This window comes from Papio anubis, chromosome 16, assembly GCF_008728515.1.
Source record: "Papio anubis isolate 15944 chromosome 16, Panubis1.0, whole genome shotgun sequence".
In the NCBI taxonomy this organism is placed as follows: domain Eukaryota; kingdom Metazoa; phylum Chordata; class Mammalia; order Primates; family Cercopithecidae; genus Papio; species Papio anubis.
The window spans coordinates 25,961,323-25,980,319 of NC_044991.1; the positions used below are offsets into that span (position 1 = coordinate 25,961,323).

Genomic DNA, 18,997 nt, shown 5'->3' on the forward strand with positions numbered 1-18,997 from the left:
TCTCTCCTCCGGGTATAAGAAAGGAATGCAGAGAGGTTGGTTGTTGCGGGAAGTCAGGGACCCCAAACAGAGGGACGGGCTGAAGCCGCGGCAGAAGAACATAAATTGCGAAGATTTCATGGACATTTATTAGTTCCCCAAGTTAATACTTTTATAATTTCTTACGCCTGTCTTTACTGCTATCTCTGAACATAAATTGTGAAGATTTCATGGACGTTTATCACTTCCCCAGTCAATACTCTTGTGATTTCCTATGCCTGTCTTTAATATCTTAATCCTGTCATCTTCGTAATGGGAGGATGTATGTCGCCTCAGGATCCTGTGATGATTGTGTTAACCGCACAAATTGTTTAAACAATATGAAATCTGGGCACCTTGAAAAAAGAACAGGATAACAGCGATGTTCAGGGAACAAGGGAGATAACCATTAGGTCTGGCTGCCTGAGAGCCAGGTGGAACAGAGCCAAATTTCTGTTCTTTCAAAAGCAAATGGGAGAAATATCGCTGAATTCTTTTTCTCAGTAACCAACATTCCTGAGAAAGAATGTGTTCCTAAGGGGAGGCCTCTGAAATGGCCGCTCTGGGGATGTCTGTCTGTTATGGTTGCAGGTAAGGGATGAAATAAGACCCCGTCTCCCGTAGCACTTCCAGGCCTATTAGGACGAGGAAATTCCCACCTAACAAATTTTGGTCAGACAGGTTGTCTGCTCTCAAACCCTTTGTTTCCTGATAAGATGTTATCAATGAGAATGCGTGCCCAAAACTTCATTAGCAATTTTAGTTCCCGCCCCCCATCCTGTGATCTCGCCCTGCCTCCATTTGCCTTGTAATATTTTATTACCTTGTGAAGCATGTGATCTCTGTGACCCACACCCTACTCATACACTCCCTCCCCTTTTGAAAATCACTAAGAAAAACTTGCTGGTTTTGCAACTTGGGAGTCATCACAGAACCTGCCCACATGTGATGTCTCCTCCCGACACCTAGCTTTAAAATTTCTCTCTTTTGTACTCTTTTTCTTTATTTTTCAGACTGGCTGACACTTACAGAAAATAGAAAAGGACCCACGTTAAATTATCGGGGGTGGGTATCCAACATGGGGTGCCAGATGTGGCCTTAGACAACTGAACTCTCTAAGCCTTTGTTTGCTCATCTGCCTGAAGTCACTGAGTGCTGGGACAGTTTCAGGCCCATGCAGTGCCTTACCCTTAACAGGGACTTAATGTTGAATGAAGGGGAGGAATTTTAAAATCCACATAAAAAACATTGTGTGTGTTTTTTGTTGTTTTTTTGTTTTTTTTTTTTTTGAGATGGAGTCTCACTCTGTTGCCCAGGCTGGAGTGCAGTGATGTGAGCTGAGCTCACTGCAACCTCTGCCTCCTGGGTTCAAGTGATTCTCCTGCCTCAGCCTCCTGAGTAGCTGGGATTACAGGCATGTGCCACCATGCCCAGCTAATTTTGTATTTTTTAGTAGAGATGGAATTTTGCCAATTTGCCCCGGCTGGTCTCAAACTCCTGACCTCAGGTGATCCACCTGCCTGGGCCTCCCAATGTGCTAAGATTACAGCTGTGAGCCACCATGCCTGGCCATTTTTCTTAAAATATACTAATCTACAATGTCACTCCCCCTCCATGCTTGACTTCTACCTTTACCTTCTGATAATCGCGATCATCTTGTGGGGATCAAGATTCTCCAGGATTACATTTTGGCCCCACATTGAGCAGTTGTGGGACCTTGGGGAAGTTACTTGATTTTTCTATCTAGATTTATGCTGTAAAATGTGTACAATGGGACTGTTTCTGAGGGTTAAATGAGTATGCCACAGTTGGAACACTGTCAGGCACATAATGCTTGCCAGATGTTGACTGTTCATCTTTATCCTATGAGGACAATGGTACCCCACTGTGGGGTTCTCAATTTTGTATAAGAAGATAATGCTTTATGATTTGTTAGTGAAAGAAATATCTGAGGCCAGGTGTGATGGCTCACGCCTGTAATCCCAGCACTTTGGGAGGCCGAGGCGGGTGGATCACCTCAGGTAAGGAGTTCAAGACCAGCCTGACCAACATGGTGAAACCCTCATCTCTACTAAAAATACAAATATTAGCCAGATGTGGTGGTGTGTGCCTGTAGTCCCAGCTACTCGGGAGGCTGAGGCTGGAGAATCGCTTGAACCTGGGAGGTGGAGGTTGCAGTGAGCCGAGATCGTTCCACTGCACTCAAACCTGGTCAACAGAGTGACATTCCATCTCAAAGAATAAATAAATAAGTAAATAAAAGAAATATCTGAATACCCTTGCCATGGAAAGAAGAAACAGAGGGAGAAAAGGGAGTTGGTAGGTCGTAGCATTACAGAGCTGAGAAGGATGTGTTCAGTCCCTATTTTATAGACCAGGAGGGGAAAGTGTGATGTGTCCCAGGCTTTCATTCAGGATACACAGCCATGACTCTCTATTGAGAGTGGGACCAGGGCCCTGGGGGTAGCTATGATCAAGTTGCAGACAAGAACTAACACTTATAAGACAGGAGAGAAGCATATAGTTAGAAAAGCAGTCAAAAATTTGTATATAACTACATTTGGTGAGCAAATGAAAGCTGTCAGACTCAGAAAAACAGAAATGCTGGTGGAAATGACTTTAGTAACTGGGGTTTCCTTCCTTCCTTCCTTCCTTCCTTCCTCCCTCCTTCCCTCCCTTCCTCCCTCCCTCCCTCCTCCCTCTCTCTCCTTTCTTTCTTTCTTTCTTTCTTTCTTTCTGTCTTTCTTTCTTTCTTTTTTCCTCCCACTCCCTCCTTTCTCTCTCTTTCTTTCTTCTCCTCTCTTTCTTTCTTTCTTTCTTTTTTCTTTCTTTCTTTTCTTTCTTTTCTTTCTTTCTTTTTCTTTCTTTCTTTCTTTCTTTCTTTTCTTTTCTTTTCTTTTCTTTCTTTCTTTCTTTTCTCTCTCTCTCTCTCTCTCTCTCTGTTTCTCTCTTTCTTTCTTTCTTCTTTCTTTCCTTTCTCAGTTTCACCCTTGCCACCCAGGCTGGAGTGCAAGGGCGTGATCTTGGCTCACTGTGCAACCTCTGCTTCCTGGATTCAAGCAATTCTCCTGCCTCAGCTTCCCGAGTACCTGGGAGTACAGATGCCTGCCACCACGCAGAGCTAACATTTTGTATTTTTAGTAGAGATGGGGTTCCACATAGAGCTAATGTTTTATATTTTTAGTAGAGATGGGGTTTCACCATGTTGGCCAGGCTGTTCTCGAACTCCTGACCTCAGTGATCCACTCCCCCCCACAGCCTCCCAAAGTACTAGGATTACAGGCGTGAGCCACCGCTCCCGGCTGTACCAGGGTTTTACATTGAGTTTCTTGCCAAGTGTGACTTCCAATAACAACCCCCCTGCACTTTTCTCAGGACCAGAAAGCTCAGGCAGCCCAGGGTGAATAAAAGCCTGAGTAGTGCAGTCAGCACAGAGGGGCAGGGTGGCCACAAGGTGGGCAGCAGCAGGGATGGGCATTGTGAGGCCTTGGGTGGGGCTGTGGGGCTGGACGTTGTGAGTCACTAGCCTGGCCTGGCTGTTTCTTTGTAACAGGTGACATAGGAAGCTTTGTGGGTTATAGGCATCAGCCAGGGCCAGCAGCCCTCAGTCGGTAGCTAGGAGTAGGAGGAGGAGGAGCTCCGACTGTGCTGTGTCCCAGCAGTTTTTGTGCCTCTCAGCACTTGTCGTGTGTTTCTTTTTGAAGTAAAACAGCAGATCCCCGACCTCATAGAACAGCTACTTTGGGAGGTAGTGACAAAGTAAGGGCTGAGGCCCCAAATCTACCTGGAGTCAGGCTGCTTCTACAAGTGCTGTGCCAGCCTCAGTAGTGTGGCTGCTCGGGCAGCACCGTTTCAGTTTCATCAAAGGCTCAGGCAGGAGTGGAGAGGCGTGTAGATATCCCATGGGGAATATATTGACCTCTTGTGTGTGCCCCAAAGTCAGTTCCAACTGTGGCTGGCACAGCGGGAAGGTAGCATCCAGTTATGAATCTGATTTTTATGAGGTTGTGGCTGCTACAAAATCAGAATCCACTACTGTAGAGCCTGGCAAGCTGGATGTGGGAGCCACGGGGGGCCACGACCTGCAGCACATCAGCAACCAAAAGATGCCCACAGGTAAAAAAGCCATGGGTGTCGTTTACTCTCTGGCACACCTGTGGGCACCCTAACCCCCTTCCCATACCCTCATCCCCAGAGACATCCTCAGCTGCCAGCTCCCTCCTGCCCATAGCCAGCTTTCCCAGGTCTGGGCATGGGGAACAAAGGTTGGCTCTGCCTCTTGTCTTAGACACTGAGGCTTTTTTGGTCTAGTCTCTTCCTTTTCTCAATGAAAATTCAAATACCCCAGTTTTGGAGTCCCCATCCCATTCTCCAGCCTTGCTTATCCAGCTGGTTTGGTACCTAAATGAAGGAACAGGTAAGGACCAGATTGTTTCTTTTCTCCCATCCTTTTAGGTAGCTCATAATTGGGCTAATTCAGTCCCAAATATTTGGATTTGTTTGTTTGTTTTAGATGGAGTCTCACTCTGTTGCCCAGGCTGGAGTGCAGTGGCGTGATCTTGGCTCACTGCCACCTCTGCCTCCTGGGTTCAAGCGATTCTCCTGCCTCAGCCTCCTGAGTAGCTAGGACTACAGGTGTGTGTCACCTCACCTGGCTAATTTTTTGTATTTTTAGTACTGGCGGGTTTCACCATGTTAGCCAGGATGGTCTCTACTTCCAGACCTCGTGATCCTCCTGCCTCAGCCATCCAAAGTGCTGCGATTACACGCATGAGCCACCATGCCCGGCCAGAGATTTCTTAAATTCAAAATTCAAAATGATTGTTTTATTTTTTTTTGAGACAAGGCCTCACTTTATCATCCAAGAGTGCATTGGTGCAATCACAGCTCACTGCAACCCTGACCTCCTCAGGTTCAGGTGTTCCCCCCACCTCAGGCTCCCAAGTAACTGGCACTAAGGCATCATGTCAAGCTAGTTTTTCTATTTTTTTTTGTTGTTGTTGAGATGGGGTTTCACCATGTTGCCCAGGCTCGGTTCACTTTTAATAGTAAAGGACACCTCAAATGTTTAGGTATTTGCCTTCAGTTTGGGCAATTATGAATATAGCTGTTAAAAACCTTGCTGTGTCTTGTTTGGAAACATAATTTTTATTTATTTATTTTTATTATTATACTTTAAGTTCTAGGGTACATGTGCACAACGTTCAGGTTTGTTACATATATTTACATGTGCCATGTTGGTGTGCTGTACCCATTAACTCATCATTTACATTAGGTATATCTCCTAACGCTATCCCTCCCCTTTGTCCCCTCCCCACAATAGGCCCCAGTGTGTGATGTTCCCCTTCCTGTGTCCAAGTGATCTCATTGTTCAATTCCCACCTATGGTGAGAACATGCGATTGATTGGTTTTCTGTTCTTGTGATAGTTTGCTGAGAATAATGGTTTCCAGCTGTATCCATGTTCCTACAAAGGACACACATTCATCTTTTTGGCTGCATAGTATTTGTAGGTGTATATGTGCTACATTTTTTCTTAATCCTAGTCTGTCACTGATGGACATTTGGGTTGATTCAAGTCTTTGCTATTGTATTGAATGAATTAGCAGTAAACTTATCGTGTGCGTAATATCTTTATGCTTGGCATGATTTATAATCTTTGGGTATATACCCAGTAATGGGATGGCTGGGTCAAATGGTATTTCTAGTTCTAGATCCTTGAGGGAATCGCTACACTGTTTTCCACAATGGTTGAACTAGTTTACAGTCCACAACAGTGTAAAGAAGTGTGGAAACATAATTTTAAAAAATGTAACTAAAGAATACTTAAGTTGTGATTACTTGCTTATATGATAAAGATGAGTTTTTCTTTGTAAAATTTTTGGGGAGGAGGCTGGGCACGGTGGCTCATGCCTGTAATCAGCACTTTGGGAAGCTGAGACAGGCAGATCATGAGGTCAGGAGATCAAGACCATTCTGGCAACATGGTGAGACCCGGCTCTACTAAAAATGCAAAAACTGGCCGGTGGCTGCGCCTGTAATCCCAGCACTTTGGGAGGCTGAGGATCACAAGGTCAGAGAGATGAGACCAGTGAAACCCGTCTCTACTAAAAGCCTAAAAAAAAAAATTAGCAGGCAGTGGCGCCTGTAGTCCCAGCTACTCAGGAGGCTGAGGCAGGAGAATGGCGTGAACCCGGGGAAGGAGACTTGCAGTGAGCGAGATAATGCAGCCACTGCACTCCAGCCTGGGTGACAAGCGAACTCGTCTCAAAAAAAAAAAAAAAAAAAAAAAAATGCAAAAACAACGGGGCGTGTAATCCCAGCTACTTGGGAGGCTGAGACAGGAGAATGCAGCAGACAGGGAGTCAGAGGTTGCAGTGTGAGCCAAGATCACCACTGACACTCCAGGTTGGTGACAGAGCAAGACTGTGTTGGAAAAAAAAAAAAAAAAAAAAAGGATTTTGGTAGAATTTTTTTTCCAATGAAACCATATGAATATACTTTTTTGTTTCCTTTTTTCAAAAGATTATTAATTATTGATTCAATTTTTAAAATAAATATAGGCCTATTCAGATGATCTATTTTTCCCGAGAAGACTTTTGGTCTTCTAAAACAGATAAAAAGGAGTTAGCTCATTTCATCTAATGGATCACAATTGTGGGCATAGATGTGTTCAGAATATTCCTTTATTATTGTTTGATTTAACTCCTCTTCAATTGATACTATTAGTACATTGTAACATCTTTCTTTCATCTGTGGGTAGCCAAGGTAGAGGTTTATCAATGTTACTGATGTTTCCAAAGAACTGGCTTTTTGTTTTGTTGATTTTCTCAGATGATTTCCTGTTTTCTATTCCATTGATTTCTGCAATCATTGTTTTTTTTTTTTTTTTTTGAGATGGAGTCTCGCTCTGCTGCCCAGGTTGGAGTGCAGTGGCCGGATCTCAGCTCACTGCAAGCTCCGCCTCCTGGGTTTACGCCATTCTCCTGCCTCACCCTCCGGAGTAGCTGGGACTACAGGCGCCCGTCACCTCGCCCGGCTAGTTTTTTGTATTTTTTCAGTAGAGACAGGGTTTCATCATGTTAGCCAGGATGGTCTCGATCTCCTGACCTCATGATCCGCCTGCCTCGGGCTCCCAAAGTACTGGGATTACAGGCTTGAGCCACCGCGCCTGGCCTCAATCATTGTTTTTTAAGTTTAGATTATGAATCTAGATTTTTCTCATTATTGACACCGCATCATGAATGTAGCTCACTGAATTCAATTTCACTGAAATGTACACTAAATAACTAAAACAATATGTATGTTTCACCCAATTTAAAAAGTAAAACAGGATAGATGATAAATGTAGTAGCAGGATATGTAAACCCAGAGAATTAAATGGTCTTGTAACATTTTGAAAAATGAGGGGATTGGCCTGGACCTTCAAATGGGCAGGAGGTGTGATGACACGGTCTCACTGAACCATACAGTGCCTTTCTGTATTCATCATTTTTTTAAACACGAATATTTCACATTGGTTAGGTTGCCCTAGCTAGAAAGCCAGGCTCTTTCTTTCTGCTCCTCTCCTCTGCCTTCCTTCCACACCAAGGAGAATGGTCCAGCAGCAACTCAGTTCATGCTTGTCCACCACCCACCTGTATACACTCCAGCCCCAGTCCCCACATCCCCCAAGGCTTCTTGTGGGATATCTCACCAGCACCAATGCACTGACTGTCACTCTATGTTCTGCTAGCTCCTGTTCCAGACCTGGCGAAATGTGACCTTGATGTTGTGGAGGAGATGTTACCTGAAATGGTAAGATGCACTTCTTCACCTGGAAGAAAAATGTTCTTTTGTTTTTGTTTGTTTTTTTCTGGGGCTTCTTCCCTTATTAATGAAATGAAGATATAAAAATCTCACCATGTACATAACAGATGAGTAAGATAATATTCTAGGTTGGGGGGAATATCAAGCGAATATCATTTTTGATTGCCATGGTCAGTCAAGCCTCAGTTGATCATGGACTGTAGCGACCAGCCATTTGAGTTTATGACCAATTGAGGCCTGATTGACGATGACAGTGAAAAATGACAGCATCACCTACAAACTGTCTGGTAGTGAGCATATTTCTTAGTAGCAACTTTTTCTTCTTGAAAAATAATTTTGTCTTTGCCAGCCAACTTGGAGAAATCCATTGCCTTTTCCACAAACATTCTCTATGCTTTACTTGGGGGCCAGTGACTTGATTACTGTTTGACATGTGGTTTCCTAATGTCACCAAGTGAATAAAAGACCTGTGCAAACGGGACCCAGCATGATTGGATCCTCATGGCGTTTTCTTTTCTTATATTGCAGATGAACTATACAGCCCAAAATTCCTACTGTAAGTATTATTTTTTATAATTAAAAAAAGCTTTATTGAGACATAGTTAACATGCAAAACAATTCACTCATTTCAAGTGGGTGATTCAGTGTTTTTACTATATTTCCAGGGTTGTGCAACCATTGTTACAATCTCATTTTAGAACCTTTTCATTCCCCCTCAAATAAACCTCATATCCCTTAGTAGTTACTCCTCTCTTTTCCCCAACCTCCCTACACCTCTGGCCCTAGGAAGCCACTCGTCTACTTTCTATTGCAGTAGATTTGCCTACTCTGGCTATTTCTGTCTTTCTTTCTTTCTTTCTTTCTTTTTTTTTTAGCTTCTTTTTTTATAAGTTCTGAGATACATGTGCCAGATGTACAGGTTTATTACATGGGTAAAAGTGTGCCATGGTGGTTTGCTGCACTCTTCCCCTGGGGCCACGCTCTTCCCCTGTGTCCATGCGCACCCCCTGCATGCATTATCTGTGTATGCAGATGCTCTCCCTTCCCCATCCCGACAGACCCTAGTGTGTGTTGTTCTCCTCTCTAACACTATTCGTATTCTAAGACCACTCCCTTGCTGATGACAAATCTGAGTGATGGGTCGCGGGGGACTCTCTTGCCTGTTTTTGTCTGGAGAGCCTGCCTGGCTTCCGGCTCCTGGTAAGAGTGAGGACCTGGAGTGCAGTGTGAGGAACAGATGGCTCAGTGAAGAACTGTGATCATCCACTGGAGACCCTGGAAACAGCCGTATCATCTAGATGGTGTGGGTTTGTGTGCAGGAGGGTTGGGAGGTAGCTAGGGGTGAATCCATGCGTAGTGAGTGTGAGTGTGTTTGTAAATGTGTGTTTTCCCCCCAAAATGTGGCCCCCATGCCCAGCACAGTACAAGTGTCACTTTTCTTGAATTCCTGGCCTGTGGTGGTCCTTTCACCTCAGCCTCCCGAGTCATGTCTTCTAATAAAAAGGAAGCAAAACTTCAGCACCACCATACACTTTACATAAATGACCTCTTTCCTCCCTCCCACCACAGCTGTACTGCAGAAGGTCAGTTTAATATCCCTACTCCTTAGATGGAGAGAGAGAGTGCAGAAAGGTGAATTAGATTCTGACCTCCTGAATGGAGGAGGTAGTGATTTAGAAATGGGTCCCCAGTGTTGATGGTCTGTATTACTCAACTGTGTCATCACTCAGGCTTGGTGACAGGACCTCACACCAGGGAGCTCCAGCACCTATGTGTGCCCCTGGAACTGTGTGGCCTATAAGCCGCCAAACTTTGCCCATCATCAAATGGGGCCCCAGTGGTCACAAAACCCTGGGTAGCAAAAGGTACACGGAACAACAGACGTTTGCATGGACATTACTGTGAAATACACATAGAAAGCCCACAGGCTTCTGATCAGCTCACAGATTCTGAGAAGTGTAAGGGTTCACATAGAACAGTGCAGGTCAACATCTGTCAGTGCTGGGCTCATTCCTCAACACTTGGTCAAAGCAGGGAAGGATCAGGAAGATATTGCATTGTATTTAGTAACAGGACTGCCTCAGGCCTTAGAAATGCTCCAATCCATGGCTGGGCATGGTGGCTCATGCCTGTAATCCCAGCACTTTGGGAGGCTGAGGCAGCAGATCGCCTGAGGTCATGAGTTTAAATGAGCCGAGATCGACCCACTGCACTCCAGCCTGGGTGACTGAGCGAGACTCCATCTCAAAAAAAAAAAAAAAAAAAAAAAAGAAAAAAAAAAAGAAAAAAGGAAAAAAGAAAGGGAAGAGCAGAGGAGAAATATCACAGGATTAGTACTCATATCTCTGAGCCCCCTTCTGAGTAGGAGTGAGCAGGACCTGGCCTCCTGTCTGCCGAGAGCATGGTGTGGACATCATCCTAAATGCCTCAAGAATGGAGTTTCATTGCTTTCTCTTGTCTTCTCCATCTCTTTGTGTGATGATGGCAGTGACACCAGCAGAAATTGGTGAGGGAGCAGAACAGGAATCAGGTCCCCACTTCTATGACACAGAGCAGACAGGACACAAGTCAGCAGGGATGGACTTCAGGGTCAGGACAGACACAGACAGGCCCCAGGCCTGATCTTCCTGGGGCTGGGACAGATGAGTTTTTCTTTTTCACCTCTTCTGGGAGTCACTTGAGGAATGGCCCTTGAGGAGACACTGTTGACCAAGGGTTGTCTGGCCCAGAAATGTGTGTGTGTTGTTTTGTTTTGTTTTGTTTGTTTGTTTGTTTTGAGATGGAGTCTGTCACCCCGGCTGGAGTGCAGTGGCACGATCTCAGCTCTCTGCAACTTCCACCTCCCAGGTTCAGGTGATTCTCCCGCCTCAGCCTGCTGAGTAGCTGGAATTAGAGGCATGCACCACCACACCCAGCTAGTTTTTATATTTGTAGTATAGTCGGGGTTTCTCCATGTTGGCCAGGATGGTCTCAAATTCCTGACATCAGATGACCCACACACCTCAGCCTCCCAAAGTGCCGGGATTACAGGCATGAGCCACCATGCCTGGCTGACATGTGTTTCAACTAGACAGACCCCCTAGCACTGGGCCTGTAGCTGCAGCACTCCTGAGTAGCAGGGGAGGTGGGGAAGGACATGAGTTCCAGTGCACCAGGAGCTCAGCAAAGGGATGGGGACTGATTCCAGAGTCCAGCTCATCCTTGCAGCTCTTCTGTGGAATCCAGAACACATCAGTTTCCACTTATTTTATAGAAGGTTTGGAATCTCAGTGTCAAACTCTATCTGTGTTGTGTCTTCCCACAGGGTGGATAGAGGAACCCTGGCTATGGGTGTTTCCTGCCAGGGCAGTGACTGTGTCTTCCTCATTAGTCCTTACCCCAGAGCTCAGTCCTGGGGAGAACATGTTAGGCCCCATGGGCACTGTAGTGAACACATCCCCGGGATGAGTTCTAGGTCAGCCCTGGGCTGGGATCTAGCGCACGTGTGGAACTGTTCCCTTCTCAGCCTGTCCAGCCTGTTGAGCCCTACACCAATCCTGGAGCCTGCCCCAGCTTCTGAGTCAGGGTCCCTGGAGATGAGGTTGAGCTCCTGAGGACAGTGACGTGCCCCGGCCCCTTGGCTCCTGCTGCTCTGATCCTGTCTAGACAGGGTGTGCAGGGCCACGCTCTTCCCCTGTGTCCATGCGCACCCCCTGCTGGAATCCCTCTGGACCTAGATGTTGTCCTCATTGTTGTCATATCCCCAGCCCCACACAGTGATTGGCCCTTGTGTAGATGCCCAGAAAGTAACCATAAATGTATGGTAGGAGCAGAGCTGCAAACTGTTTCGCTAGAAAACACTAGGGGAGGGGAGTCATGTCTTCCTCATGTCTGGATCTCCTGTGCCGTCTAATGTTCTCAGTCATACATGTGCCTCCTCATAAATACATTTAAATATTTACAATTAAAAGTTCAGGGCCAGACGTGGTGGCTCACACCTGTAATTTCAGCACTTTGGGAGGCCAGGGAGGGTGGATCACCTGAGGTTAGGAGTTCGAGACCAGCCTGGCCAACATGGTGAAACCCCGTTTCTACTAAAAATGCAAAAATTAGCCAGGTGTGGTGGCGCACGCTTGTAATCCCAGCTACTAGGAGACTGAGGCAGGAGAATTGCCTGAATCCAGGAGGCAGAGGTTGCAGTGAACCAAGGTCATGCCATTTTACTCCGGCCTGGGCAGCAAAAGTGAAACTCCATCTTGGAAAAAAAAAAAAAAAAAAATCAGAACCTCATCACAACAGCCACCGTGCAATGGCCCAGCAGCTTTCTGTTCATGCAGCGGAGAGATTTCCTTCCCCGCAGAATGCTCTTTCACATCTGCTGTGAGCCTGGCTGAGGGACCGATTGTTGAACTCCTCTAACTCAAAGCGTGCACATCAGAGTGGGAATCTCAGGGCTGTGAGATTGGAGGTGAGACCTATAATGGGCCAGTCGAAGGAAAAAGCTGAAATGTGGTTCCTTCAGTTCCTGTTTCTCACTTGAAGGCTGGCAAGTGTGAGCAATGCCTTTCTAGAGACCTCTGACTCCCCAGAGCCCAGGGAGAGTCTGACAACACCGAGGGAAGGGCAGAGTGATCTCGTGTAACCCAGTGTGGCCTCACCTGGAGTAGGAGGGTGGGCGAGTTGCTCTCTGGAATAACTTCTTGTGGAGTTTTTGTCTCTAAAGATTGGCCAATGGACACCGTCCATGAGGGCAGCACAGTGAGGCAGACCTGCAGGTGGAGAATGATACTCTAGGAGGATCTCTGGGAGCAGTTGGGTGACACCTGTTATTTTGGAACCTAGGAAAAGGGTGAGGAAGTCAGAATCAAAGGAAATATGTGTAGAAGTCTGATTTGCTCCTTTTGTATTTTAATAAGATAGAGGTGAGACGATTTGTGTCCATGGGCTTTGTGTGCTGTGTTTGTAACCTTTTTTTTTTTTTGCTCTGGTGTTTAATGGTTACTTTCCAGAAGACCAGTTTGTCTTGTCTATGTCACAGCAAACATCGAAGCCTTGATTTTTGATTGGTTAATATCTTCTGGGACTTGGGAATGCAAGAGTCTTATTAGGTCCAGGCACTGACGAAGATGCGAGGTATCTGGTGAGACTCCCTCATGCTCACTACTTGAACATAGTTGTTTCTCTGAGATGGTCTCAGAATCTTCAGTCCCACACTCCATATGCCGCATCCAGCAAAGCTCCCTGAGGGACTCACAGTCTCCAACCACCAGGGCACTGACATTAACTCTGTGTCCTTTTAGGTTCCCCTGAGGACAGCCTGAGTTTAAAATCTCTACCACCAAGTGAGGAAGACAATGATGATGCCCAGGTAAGACCGTCTTTCCTTGTCTTCTAAGGAAATGTTGCTTTCCTGATGTGAGAAACAAACTCACCCATTCACACCCGAAAAATGAACTCAGAGGCCTGCAGAACAGAGAAAGTGAGAATTTTAATGACGGCCTTGCAAGATCGGGTGTCTGATGGGCAGACACACCCAGAACAATTTCAACAAGCAATTTATCCCCTAGTGTGCAGGACTGTCTCCTTGTTCCTCATAGGCTGAGTACCATGGGGTCATAATCTTCCCAGATGTTGCATATTGATTATTGGTTAGGAGCTTTAGGTATTTTTTATTTAGGGTTGTCTTACTGCATTTTGTTGCAGCCCACAATGTATTGCCATCCTAGTCAGCTCAGGGGCTCTTCAAGTGTTTGACTTATGACCTAAGTAGCTGGGCAGGCTGATAAGAACAGACAAAGCGAGCTATTTTGCAGGCTAGTAAAATTTCAACTTTGACTAAACTTTGTTCAAGTGATGGGAACTAAGTGGGGAGGAGTGGGGCCCAACAAGCAGGCCTTGCCTATCCAAGCCAGAGCCTGGCGTATCCTATTTCTTCTGTGCTTTGCTGACCTAAACAGGTTCAAGGCACTTTGTTTTAAATATGGACCACTGTATACTTTATTTCCTTCACCTGATTTCTTTCATTCTCAATTAACTTTGATATAAGAATATGATGATGAACATAAAGTACAACATACACAATAGTCCTTGTTGGGATGGAGTTCAGTGGGAGTGTCTTCTCATGTAATACATGACATGCTAGGGTGTTTTTGAAGGGCAACATCCATCATCAGCTGTAATGCAGAGGCATTTTCCTCCACAGTAGTTTTTCTCCTTGGATTAGGCCTTGTGCATTTACCAATCTAAATCAATCAAACATAAATTCTGTGGGAAAAGCTCTTGTTTTTTCCACAGGTGTCCTCTGCGCTAGAATGTTTGGTCTTTGACCCTTGACTCAACCACTGTTTCACAACTAGTTTTCTGAAGTCATTAAGAGACTAACAGATCTGTGTAAGGGGTACAGCAGAATTGATCTGATCCTCATAGCATCTTCTTTTGTCTTGTTGCAGATTTTACCATCACGTGTCCAGGGTACGTACCTTCAACTAAGTCACTTTCTGAGAAACAAACTTCCTGGCTTTAACATATAGAAACCTTAGTCTGGGTTTCTATATTTGCTCTCACCAGACCTTAATATTGGGGGTTTGGTGAGAGCAAATGATTTTGCAAGTGTATAGCTGTGAGCAGAGGGGCTGTAGAAATGTGTGTGAACCCAGAGGACCAACCAGGAGATTTTGTGTGAGCCAGTGTGTCTTCACCTGGAGTAGGAGAAGTGAGTGCAGCTCTCACTGACTTATCCTGATGTTGGTGGTTCTAAAGAGTGGATTCTGGAGAATGTCAGCAGGGAAGAGGATGCCTTTCCAGGCAGGCAACAAGACTTCAGGTGGGATCTGACAAAACAGCATTTCCAGGAACTTTAGGTTATACCTGTTGCTTGGGAGGCTGAGGAGGGTGTAGAAAGAGAAAATGAAAAAGCAAATATAAGCAGAGTTTATTCTTTTCAGAGTTTAACGTCAACATGGTTAGAAGTACTATGTTTATGGACTATTGAGTATCCCATGTTTTCGATCACCTCTTCTTTATTATTTAAAGATGATCTTTCTGAGAACACCTGCTCTTTTCTGCCCCAGCCACTGCAAAATGTCAGAGCTTTTGGTTTGGGACACAGTTCTGTCACAGGCAGTTACTTAATCCTGGAGACAGTATTCTTTCACGGTCTGCCCAGATGCATAGGAGAAATGGATCCTCACCTTATGAACTGTTAGGTTTCATGGCAGCACATTCATTTGTCTGTCCTTGCTGTTTACCTCTGGTATGTCTTGATAGACATCTCCCTAGGCACAGAGGACAGAATGTAAACTCACTCTGGGCTCACTATAAAAGCTCCAGTGTCTTGGAAATGAAGGGAAAAGCACAACCTTGAGCACACTGTAGGCATTCCATTTCTTCATTTGAATGAGAATGTGCAGTTTTACCATCAGTTGTGGAAGAGGCTTTCCTTTCCCCGTTGTGTATTCTTGGCACTTCTGTTGAAGATCAGCTGACTCTGTGTGTGCATGTAATTCTGAGCTCTCTATTCTATATCTGTGATACTTATGGGTGCCCACATGCTAGAAGCAGGCTGTCTAAATTTCTCTGTTTTTTGTAGATTTCAATCTCATGAATGTGCTTCCTCCAACACTATTCTTTTTCAATGTTACCATGGTTATTTGAGGCACATAAAAATCCATTAAAGTCTTAGGATTATCTTTTCCATTTCTGCACAGATGGCTGTTACCAGTTTGATAGTAATTGTTTTGAGTCTGTAGATGATTTGTGTAGTATTGTGTGTTAGTCAGGTTTGGTCTTCCTATCCATGAATATGAGATGCCTTTCAACTTATTTGTACCTTATTTACTTTCTAGAATCTTTATGTTGACAGCTGATAAGTTAGGTTTAACATGACTGACATAAATTTGTGATTTATTGTTCATTATTATTTTTTTGAGACAGAGTCTCACTCTGTCACCACATTGGGGTGCAGTAACATGCTGTCCGCTCACTGCAACCTGTGGCCCCGGGTTCAAGTGATTCTCTTGCCTTAGCCTGCTCAGTAGCTGGGACTATAGGGATGAGGCACCATGCCCAGCTAATTTTTAAATTTTTATTAGAGACATGGTTTTATAACGTTGGCCAGGGTTGTCTCGATCTCCTGACCTAGTGATCTGCCCACCTCGGCCTCCCAAAGTGCTGGCATTATAGGCATGAGCGTCCACACCTGGCCAAATTTGTGATTTTTTTATACCAATATTTTGTAAGTCTGAATAGGGATCAAATAAAAAAATTTTATGTAAGCGAGTTAATGGAAAAATCACACCTGTACTCATGGACATTTTTTCATGAATGTGTACATTTCTATTGTTATACATTTTCCTCATTTCAGTAGATCATGTATATTTGAACCTGGAAGCTTATCCTCATGCCAGAAAGTGTTCAGAGTCACGTTTCTCAGTTTCACTGGTGTACGTACAGCAGGGTCTGTGAGTTTATCCTGTTTGAATGAAGCCTGATCCTTAAGGAATCTCCTCAGGGAGAGTGACACAGGAGCTGCTGAAGCCCCGATCACAGGGGCCCTTTTGGGTGTGTGCACACACCATGGTTCCAGAAGAAGACTTACAAAGAGGAAATCATGACTGTTTTTAATTGTAACATTTTAATACTTAATTTTAAAAATGTTCTCTATGAAAAAGAATGTGTGGTTAATACAATAGAGTAATTTGGGTGAAATTGAGTCCATTTTACTAATAAAATAGGCTTTTAATCAAGTAATAAATCCTTTAAAACAGATGCTAAATGTAGTACCAGCATAATTGGATCCTACTGTACTGACAGGGTCTTGAATACATTAAGAAAATGCTGTTTGTTTCGAAGAGTTTCAAAACATTTGAGAGGGAGGAAGGCATTCTTCCATTGACCCTTAGTGTGTGCTTTAGTTCCATTTCGGGTTGACTCTTTTGTGTTGCTGCCTGATGCCTCTAGTACAAGGCCAAGGCCTTCATGTCTCATGTCTTTCCTGCTCCCCTCCTCTACCATCCCTCTTCCACTCAGGGGAATAGCCCAGCATCAACTCAGTCCATGCTTGTTAATCAACCACCTCCATACACCACATCCAGCAAAGCTCCCTGAGTAACTCAGTCACAAACCACCAGTGCACGGATCTTTCCTCTGTGTCCTTCCAGCTTCTCCTGAGGACAACCTGAGTTTTGTGAGCCTATCACGAAATGAAGATTGATGATGATGATGATGATGATGATGATGATGATGATGATGATGCCCAGGTAAGACCACCTTTGTCATCTAAGGAAATGTTGGTTTTCTGATGTGAGAAATAAACTCAGCAGTCAAAACCCAAAGAATAGACTCAGGGAGCTGAAAAACAGCAAAAGTGAGATTTTTCCCTTCCTTTTCCTTTTCCTTTCTTCTCTCTCTCTCTCTCTTTCTTGCTTGCTTGCTTTCTGCTTTTCTTTCTTCTCACTCAGTTAGCCAAGCTGGAGTGCAGTGGTGCGATCTTGGCTCACTGCAACCTCCATCTCCTGGCCTCAATCAATTCTCCTGCCTCAGCTTCCCAAGTAGCTGGGATTACAGGCATGTGTCTCCATGCCCAGCTAATTTTTGTATTCTTAGCAGAGACAAAGTTTCACCATGTTGGCCAGGGTGGTCTCAAACTCCTGACCTCAGGTAATACATGCACCTCGGCCCCCTGAAGTGCTGGGATTATAGGCGTGAGCCACCCTGCCTGGCCGAAAGTGAGATTTTCAATGACAGTGTTGCAAGAGCTGGTGTCTGATGGGCAGACACACCCAGCACAGTTTCCACAAGCAATTTATCCCCTAGTGTGCAGGTCGCTCCCCTGGTTCCTCATAGGCTGAGTACTGTGGGGTCAGTCTTCCCAGGTGTTGCCTATTGATAGTTGGGGAGGGGCTTTAGGTATTTTTCTAGGGTTGTCTTACTGCATTTTGTTGAAGCCCACAATGCACTGCCAACCTAGTCAGCTCAGGGTCTCTTCAAGTATTTGACTTACGACCTAAGGAGCTGGGCAGGCTGATAAGAACAGACAAAATGAGCTATTTTTCAGCCTAGTAAACCTTCATCTTAGACTAAACTTCTTTGGTTGAAGTGAGGGTAACTAAGTGGGGAGGAGAGGGGGGCACCAAACAAGCAGGCATTGCCCATCCAAGCAGGAGCCTGGCATATCGTATTTCTTCTGTACTTTGCTGACCTCAACTGGTTCAATGTACTTTGTGTTAAAAATAGATCACTGTATACATATTTCCTTCACCTGATTTCTTTCCTTCTCAATTAATTTTGATATAAAAATGTGACAAGGCACATTATGTACAACATACACAATTCTCTTTGTGAGGGTAGAGTTCAGTCTGAGTTTCTTTTCATCTAATACATGACACACTAGGATGTTTTTGAAGGACAGCATCCATCATCAGCTGTAATGCAGAGGCATTTTCCTCCACACCAGTTTTTCTCCTTGGATTAGACCTTGTGCATTTACCAATCTAAATCAACATCAAACATAAATTCTGTGGGAAAAGCTCTTGTCTTTTCCACATGTATCTTCTCAGCTAGAATGTTTTGTTTTTGACTTTGACTCAACAACTGTTTCACAACTAGTTTTGTGAAGTCATCAAGAGACTAACAGGTCTGTGTAAAGGGGTGCAGCAGAATTGATCTGATCCTCATGGCATCTTCTTTTGTCTTGTTGCAGATTTTACCATCACGTGTCCGGGGTACGTACCTTCAACTAACTCACTTTCTGAGAAACAAATTTGATGGCTTTAGTATATAGAAACCTTAATCTGGGTTCCTGTTTAAAAAATTGGGGGTGTGGTGAGAGCAAATGATTTTGCAAGTGTATAGCTATGAGCAGAGGGGCTGTAGAAATGTGTGTGAACCCAGAGGACCAACAGGAGATTTTGTGTGAGCCAGTGTGTCTTCACCTGGAGTCGGAGAAGTGAGTGCAGCTCTCACTGACTTATCCTGATGTTGGTGGTTCTAAAGAGTGGATTCTGGGCCTGGTGTGGTGGCTCACGCCTGTAATCCCAGCACTTTGGGAGGCCGAGGTGGGCAGATCACGAGGTCAGGAGATCGAGACCATCCTGGCTAGCACGGTGAAACCCCATCTCTACTAAATATACAAAAATTAGCCGGGCGTGGTGGCAGGTGCCTATAGTCCCAGCCACTTGGGAGGCTGAGGCAGG

The 18,997-nt window shown here is 44.8% G+C and overlaps 1 protein-coding gene across 14 annotated transcripts in view; it reads left to right on the plus strand.

Moving 5' to 3' along the window:
- LOC101000755 (aspartate-rich protein 1-like) overlaps positions 1-18,997 on the plus strand; it is a 181,716-nt gene that overhangs the window by 11,719 nt on the left and 151,000 nt on the right. For 5 of the 14 annotated variants that reach the window (XR_004178941.1, XR_004178937.1, XR_004178938.1 and 2 more), the window contains exons 1-5: positions 3,267-4,134; positions 7,753-7,814; positions 8,355-8,382; positions 13,106-13,173; positions 14,255-14,276. Coding sequence is in view for 8 of the 14 variants with exons in the window: in XM_031656414.1 (XP_031512274.1) it covers positions 3,921-4,134; positions 7,753-7,814; positions 8,355-8,382; positions 13,106-13,173; positions 14,255-14,276 (394 nt within the window). In the remaining 6 variants the exon portion in view is untranslated. Of the gene's footprint in view, positions 1-3,254; positions 4,135-7,752; positions 7,815-8,354; positions 8,383-13,105; positions 13,174-14,254; positions 14,277-18,504; positions 18,527-18,997 lie in introns of those variants that run through there. The other 9 variants (XR_004178942.1, XM_031656412.1, XM_031656417.1 and 6 more) reach the window with 7 other exon arrangements.